General features: G+C 37.6%; 1 protein-coding gene across 1 annotated transcript; it reads right to left on the bottom strand.

The window, feature by feature from the left end:
- Nucleotides 1-543: 543 nt before the first annotated feature.
- LOC107046979 (thymus-specific serine protease) lies at nt 544-4,922 on the bottom strand. The gene is made up of 8 exons (XM_015269708.1): nt 4,456-4,922; nt 3,350-3,582; nt 3,105-3,243; nt 2,966-3,032; nt 1,876-2,107; nt 1,590-1,722; nt 869-1,038; nt 544-750 (listed from the first exon to the last, which is right to left on the bottom strand). Exons 1-8 carry the CDS (start codon nt 4,824-4,826, stop codon nt 626-628), a joined length of 1,470 nt encoding a protein of 489 aa, XP_015125194.1. The 5' UTR covers nt 4,827-4,922; the 3' UTR covers nt 544-625.
- Between the last annotated feature and the right edge of the window lie 3,250 nt (nt 4,923-8,172).

Genomic DNA, 8,172 nt, shown 5'->3' with positions numbered 1-8,172 from the left:
CGCTACAGAGGCCAGGCTAATCTAGGGGAACCTTGAGGATCTTTCATATTTACACGCTCATCCTGCGTTTACCTTCACTAATGCTCGTTATGTCACGTTCTGAATATTTTTTCTCGTGAAACCGAGTTTCGCGGTAGCGGATCGGCCGAGGAACTGTTCAAATCAGGCCGAGCACTGCCGTGTTCACCTACTCCGTGCACTCTTCAATTTTGAACTTCCCGACCCAAAGGGGGGAAGTTCTTGTAATGACCCCGATAAGGAAATCTTGAATTTCGATGATTGGATTACGTTTTATGACCTCTTGAGTCATCCTAAAACGCTTTCGAAGACATGGCTGTGTGTGCTTATTTATGGGACGGAAATTTTGTTCAACGATTTCTCCTCAACAAATGAACCGTCTCAACTTTTCTTTTAATCGATGCGTCTTCTTAATAGAAATTCTGCGCAATTTGGTACTAAATATTAACGTTTTGTTTGGAAAGCCAAGTAAGTTGGGTAATTCTGGTTCTGCTGCTGCGAAAAATTTTAGTTATCCAAATGAACTCGATTTTCATTATTCAATTTATAAGACATTTTGTTCACACCATAATCATATTACGATTAATGAATCTGAGGATAATAATAATTAATAATTGGAGTGAGTGGAGTTCAGCCAATTGGAAATTTTTGAAGCAATGATGTATCTTGCTTCCTTGAGGCCTTCTATGTCTGTCGACTTCTCGGACTTCAGATCTGCGCAATGTGATGAGCCTGCAAGAAATTGAGAAAATAAATGCATGGATTAAAAAGGCACCAACTCCCACAAATCCCATCATGAGACAGGGTGGTTTTTGTTCGCGACTAGTTTGAAAACGATTGAATCATGAACCTTTAATAAAAATTGCTGAAGCCTCCTTGTTGATGTCTTTGAGCACTGATAGTGCGTGCCATGGATCCACATCACCATTAGTGAATATAATGCGGTCCACATCAGGTAGATCTGCACCATACATAATATTCGTTCTCCTCACACTCTTTTTCACGATACCTTCATTGTAACTGAAACAAAGCACAAAGGGAAAATCAATTCCAATTCTTCAGTAGATGAGCTCAATTCCGTTTTAACTCTAGATTGGTCGCCATCTGAGGGAAACGCCACAACGCTTCGTGTTTCTGTAATTGTCTAACCGAAAATATTTTTGAAAGATTAACTTTTTTAATTGAAGTATCTAAAAAATGATAGTAGTTTTTGGAACAACATAATTCCCGAAGTTCATAAAGAAAATAAATTATTTCCACGATGAATTATTTTAAATTATTTCCAAAATAAATTATTTTATTCTACACTGATAGAATTTAGTTGCTGTTATACGATAAGATTTAATTGCTGTTAATGCAGTTTTTTAACTATTACCGCGATTCGTTAACTATTAACGAATCGCGGTAACAGTTAAAAGCCTCGTTTGGTGCAACTGAATCGTTCCACTTTTTCTATCAGTGTAGAAGAGCCGGGTTCGAATCCCGGCTGGGCGGTGCGGAATTTTTTCTCACTAAATTCTAATTCTCTCTTTTTTACTATTTACTATTTGAAGAACTGCTACAGTACTTACTATTCGCCATACAAATCTTTGCACATCTGAATGTCGGAGTCTATCGGAAAGAGTGTTCCAAATATGGATTTTGGAGAGTTCGACGTTTGATAGTATCCGTACTCCGTACAAGTCTGATAAGTCCACTGTCTCACTATGGAAGAGTCAAACAGAAAATATTTTGTCACAATTCATAATGTTGAACATGACTGGATCACAGCTGAAGCTATAGGCAAAAATAATTCATCTACATATAAAGAAAGGGAAAAATGCAGGAAAAATAGAGATTTCATCGAAGAATAATTACTGTTGCTCGAAGCTGCTTCAGACTCCCAAGAGGTATTACGATAGGAATTGATAAAATCGCTGTACTTCAAATTCACGCATTTACGATTATTCCGACTCTTGAACATATTGGCGAGTCGGTCATATGGCGACGAGGCATTCCCAGAAGGCGCCATCATCAAATCGCACAGTTTCACAATTGACGTTTTCCCGTCCCATTCAACTGAGTTATATTGCACGGTGCTGGCGAACATCTGAACACGAGAAAATTTTCACATTTCTTTCTTACTATACCGATTCTGTCAATTTGTAAGGATTCCAAGGATCTCAGGACCTAAAGCGACTGAATGATAAACTGAGATAATATCGAAAGAATTTTTTTTAAATTCAATTTGAAGGGTCTCCTCAGTTGTTTCTGAAAAACAACAAAAAATGTCAGAATTGATGTAAAAATTTATGAGAGCATCCATATACGGAGTGACTTGACGTTGTAATGCAGACAGTTCCTCAATTGACTGGAACTTCTCAATTTTTCATCATTTTTTTAAACTATCATAAAAACCAACGTACTTGACATTTTTATTCAATTTTTGTATTTTATCATTCTGTTGGATGAACAAATTTCATGCGACCCTATTCATCTCCTAAAAGATTCAAGAATGAAACATCAAAATAGAAGGTAAAGCGAATGAAAAAATTATTCGAATCGCAGAAGAAAAATTTGCTGGAGTACTCAAGCAAACATCGAACATATTCAAAACATTAAACCCTATATATCTCCATGCCAGCGTCTATATTTGGTATATATTGTTTATTTTATACCGCAATAATCAAAGCTGAAAAAAAAACTCGAACTTTCTTCGGTGACTGCGGTTCGAGATAATCATTCTTACGGCGATTCCACAATTGCCGAAAGGATGATAATCGAAAAACAGTTGGATGATTATTTTTAATAATTGCAAGCGTCGCGTTAACCCTGGAATCTCCTTTACGTGTAAAAAACTTCTTGTAAGGCCATGTCTTCACTCATTGCAATGAGTCAAGACAACATTCAGGTGAACAATTTGGAACAATTTGGAACAATTTTTAAGTTCTGGGGAGGTTCGACTTACTTCAGCAAGAGACCTCGTCACCCATGCAAGCTCCGTAGATTTGGAAATGTCGGGAACATCACAAAGGCTGAAAGTACATTCAGTTATCAATTTGATTAACAAAACCCTGATGTATGAATTTCATATCACATTCACATACTTGAAATCATCTTTAAATTTTTTAGGGTCCGCGGTTTTTCCTGTAAGAAGTTTTTCAATAACTGAGAATGCCGCTTTAGTGTCAGTAGCACATTTTTCATTGTAAATATTCAGAGAATTCCTGACCACTTCATAGTATTCTGCGAAAGAAAGGAAAATATTCGATTTTAGAGGAAGACTATGAATTCAAAACTGACAATAAAACGCTGTTTATGACTTTGTCTTCACATGACAATGTAAAGGTACCATAGAAATCGGCTTTTGCACGAACAGGTGCACTGCTCGCCACAGCCCCCGAGATTAAGTGCGGGTACTTGATGCGCGCCCAAGCTGCCATATTCCCTGCGTACGACCCACCAAATACAATGACAGGGGATTCAGAAATATTCAATTTTTGTTTTGTGGTGTCGATGAAAAAAACAACGTCCGCGAGAGCCTGATCGACGCTGAGAAATTGAAGATTTTCAGCACTTGTGTCCCTGAAAATATCAACGAAAACAATAATGAATGAACAGGAGCATTTTGCTCACTTTGACAGGTCTATTTCAGTACTTCCCCATTGAAAGGATGTTCATAATATTTTTGTGGGCCGCAATGAGAACTACAAAAACGGATTCTGATGGCAATTTTGCTCTTCATTTTTCTTTCAAATCGCGTGAATGACTTTTAAGAATATCCAGGTACTTTGGCTATTTTTTCTCCAGTGAAATACTTTTCTACTTTTGTAGCCGAACATCAGAGCTTTCATTTGAGCCCCGTTTCATTTGATCCTAAGTTTCCGGATATTTTACAATGATTTTATTATTTAAACTTTCCAGGTCTCAATTTGAATCTCGATATTGAACCGTTAGAAAACATTTTAAAAAACGAAAAAAAATACAAAGTTTACGTTTGAGAAAGATTGATGAAATAATTAAAAAATTGTAATTTTTGAAAATGACGAGTATTTTTTATAAACAATTCATAAACAATCAATTTTTCATCATAAAAATCATTTACTCGGAATCGTAAAAAATTTATTCATATTCAGAATTTTACCAGAAATCCATTTCAACCCGAAAAAAATAAGGATTTACGAAAATTTAAACAATTTCAATTATGTTCTTATAAACACCGAATGTTTTAAAAAATCATAATTCCGTGCAAAATGTAATTTGAATGACACTGAATATTCATGATTTTTTTCAAATTATTCTTTCGCAATTTAATTGACAAATTTGATGATTGAAAATGGTTGAATTTATACGGTGATCTATATCAAACTGTAAAAGATACTTGGATATCTTTAAGGATTGAATTCGAAGACGTTAAAAAAAATTGACCGTGAAGTGAAATTATAAATAAAATCTTACACAACAGGGCGACTTTTCCCGTAATATCGGTGCTCCGTATAGTACATCATGGCTCCATGAACTTCAGCGTTCTCGAATAAAATTCCAGTCTGAAGATAGCCAGGAGTAATTGTCCATTCTCCTCCCAGCATAACGAAAATGGGTCCAGTTTTGTTGAAGAACTGATCATTCTCGTAATACCTCATCCTCCATGTCCTATTATTGGTCACATCGAAATGATCCAGAGGCTGTTCAACCCATTTCTCCTTTAAAATCCTCCCACCCTTCACCACAGGCTCTTCCAGGCCCTCATAATGGAACCCTCGGAATCCGAATCCCTGGATTGAAACTAGGATTGAGAAAAGCCAGACGAAAATACTCGGACGCCACATCGTAGCTTGGAAATTATAATTAATCGCTCCCGGAACTCTGTTTGATACTGAATCGTATCGTAGTAACAAGCGAATATCGTAGTGATCATATCATATCATATCATATGATAAGATCATCTCGGACTACCAATTTATGATTTTCCACCAATATTATCGCAGTGTATCTGTGACATTTCGTCAACTGTGGACTGACCATTTGAAATTCTAATGCTTTCAAAAATTCTACTTGTCACAGGTACATCGCTAGAAATTTTTGGCTGAAGTACTCACTAAACCTGTTAGAAATTTCTAACACATTACAGTTCCAGTGAATTTTAAACAATTTCATGAAGAAGAATGGGGCAAAATGACACAGGGAAGAAACGACTAATTGACGCAAATCAAGTAAAAACAAATTTTTTTAATCAACTTTTGTTTATCAACTCTTTTTATTATTCAGAATACTGATGACAATAATAATGTCTTATTCGTCTTATAATTCAATTGATTACAATTCAATTGATTAGATTAGGCCGATTGAACTTTTTATTTCATTCGTTTGAGATTCCATAACACATCTTCCGCATTTCCCAATCTAGGTCTCCCCCTGGGCCTTCCTCGGGATTTTGGAATTTGCTGTTTCATTTTCTTTTCAATTAATCCATTAACAAAATCTTCTCCTGTCAAAACCTCTCAATAATTTTCCATTCTACTGAGAAATTCAAAAAAAAATTCAAAGAGAATTAGAATTTAAAGAGAAAAAAATCCCGCACCGCCCAGCCGGGATTCGAACTCGGGTCTCCCAGTTACGCGCCGGGCACTCCACTCTACTGAATGGAAAATTATTATTTTAATCAATACTCCCAATAATAAAAAAAAGTTAATCAATAAAAATCAATAGAAACAATAATTAAAAAAAATGTTTTTTGCTTCAATTGCGTCAAACAGTTGTTTTTTTGACAGTTTCATTTTGCCCCAGTCTCCCCTACTTAAAAAATCAAAATTTTATGGAAAAATCAGTGAAAACTTTTTGGATTTAAATAATTTCTCTCAAGTAAATCTGTTCCACGCCTTCAAATATTCTCACGTGGAACATACAGGTTTTTCGGTGGAGCTAATTTTTTTTGTAATGAATACTGCGCATTACTGTGTATTCTTTATCTATTCCTTTTCTTCGTAATTATTTTCTTCCATCCTTGCGTACTACTATACAGCCGTAGGCAAACAATTTAACTACACTTATAGAACGGATTAGTTATTGTTAACAAATGGATTTTGGTTGGAGGTTAGGGTCTATTCGGTCTTACCAAATGTTCATTCGTTAATAGTTAACGAATGTATATTTGAGGAGCCTTGTTTGACTTGACTTTCGCCATTCAAGTGAACCATTCGTTGACTATTAACGAATATCCATTTGATCATATTCAACTTTACCATTCGTTAATAGTTAACGAATCTCGTTTGGAATAAATGAATCATTCTATCAGTGTATCATTAATGTATAATTCATTCCCATGCATAGTATGCGCCAAATAAATTAGACACCCCTGCTTAAACAATTCCTTTTCTCTCCTACGAATGCGTCCCTAATGACTACCGGAAATCCCCCAGAATCTATAAAATTCTAATGTCGAAAGGAAGTGTAAACCTCCACTTCAGCTCAGCCAAACGCTTTTTATTCATTCCCCGATGCTATCAACTTCGATTGTCTGTTTTCGCCTCAATCGCACATCACAATGGCCATCCAAAAACTGGTACATTTCCACCGAATTCCGACTCCCACCGCCCCTCGTTGGTGTAACACGGGGCAGAGGAAAAACGATTCATCTTGCAGTCAGCGCGGCGTAACCCGGAGATCGATATGAGGGGCAGGAATAGTGGAAGTAGCGGGATAAAGAGGGAGGGAGCACGAGCAAGAAGAGGGTTAAGGGTTTCGGGGGAGGTCGAGAGTAGAGGGTGTTGTGGAGGCAGCCAAGGGGAATTTTCGAGGGTGACGAAGTAACTGGGGCGAGGCCAGGCACACGTACACGTCTTACATCCACTTTGCGACCCCTCGACATCCCCCAAAAGAAGCCCAAATGAACCAGAAGAACCCTGAGAAGAAAAAAACATCTCCAATTGAGAAGATTGTTGAAAATTCTAGGCTGGGTTGAAAAAAACTGCACTGTTAAACATTTTTCACTGAGATTTCTGGTAAGGGTCTTGGGAAATTTTAACAAGTAACAGTTCCACCGAAATTTCAAGGAATTTTTGCATTGAAATCTCATAATTTCATGGAAAAATCCGTGGAAACTGTAAATTTCAGTTTAATTATTTCAGGAAAATTAATGAAAAATGAAAGAAATTCAGGGAAATCTTTCCTTCAATTCCCCATTTCTCTAATTTTTTTAGGAATTCCTTAAAAATTTGTGGATTTCCCAGAATTTTAAAGGAATTCCCTGAAAATTGCAGGAACTCACAGAAAATTGATTAACCCACATAAATTTGCAAGCAAGAATAACAATCCCCCAATTCCGTCAAATAAAAAACCGATAAAACAATTCATTCGATTCCTCATCCCGCAGGTTCGTCGAACCACGGCGCTCTTGCTGTTGCACCTGCCTCGGCCCATGTGAGGTGGTCAGGTGGACTCGACTTCCGGGATCGAAAAATGTTTCACAGTATCGGAAAAAAAAAGTCATCGACAAGAGACAAAAAAAAGCGAGATCGTTGCCGGGACTAACCGGAAATGGACGAGCACAAAGAGGAAACGGGAAAAGCATTGTTTTTTAATTTTTTTTTTTTATGTATTTGATAGTGACACGGGCCACATCGTGGCCCGTCGATCGATGTCGTTGTCATGGCTACCGGGGCCGCGCGATTCTCTACTACTGATTATTTATGTCAAGGATCCTACAGTGAAATGCGAACGCAAACGTGTACCAACCCCACACCCTCTCTCGCGCTCTCTCACTCTCTCCCTCTCTCCTTCTCTTTGTGAAACCCCTGCGCTGATTTTCGTGCGCATGTCATAGGAGAGAGAGAGAGAGGAAGAGAGAGAAAGAGAAAGAGAGAGAGAGAGAATGAGGGGTGGTGAATGCTTTTCACCCCCCCTCCCTCTCCATTTCACATAAACCCCTCTCCTGAGTCATTTCGACCCAGTTTCACCCTGTCGTGGCCTCGTCCGGTAATCGATAACTTCCACCCAGAGAGTGCGCTCAAATCAAGGGGTTACTATCATCCTCCCCTCCCCCTCGCTCCACCCCGTCGCTCTCGTACTTCACTCGACCTCCCCCACTTTACCCATTTTCTAGTTGCACCAGTTACCCTGTTTCGTAATAACAATTACTGGAAGAAGGTTTTTCATTTATTTATCGTTCTTTTTTCA

This window comes from Diachasma alloeum, unplaced genomic scaffold (assembly GCF_001412515.2).
Source record: "Diachasma alloeum isolate Michigan unplaced genomic scaffold, Dall2.0 Dall_scaffold_00183, whole genome shotgun sequence".
Classification (NCBI taxonomy): Eukaryota; Metazoa; Arthropoda; class Insecta; order Hymenoptera; family Braconidae; genus Diachasma; species Diachasma alloeum.
This window is presented reverse-complemented; position numbering and strand designations above follow the sequence as displayed.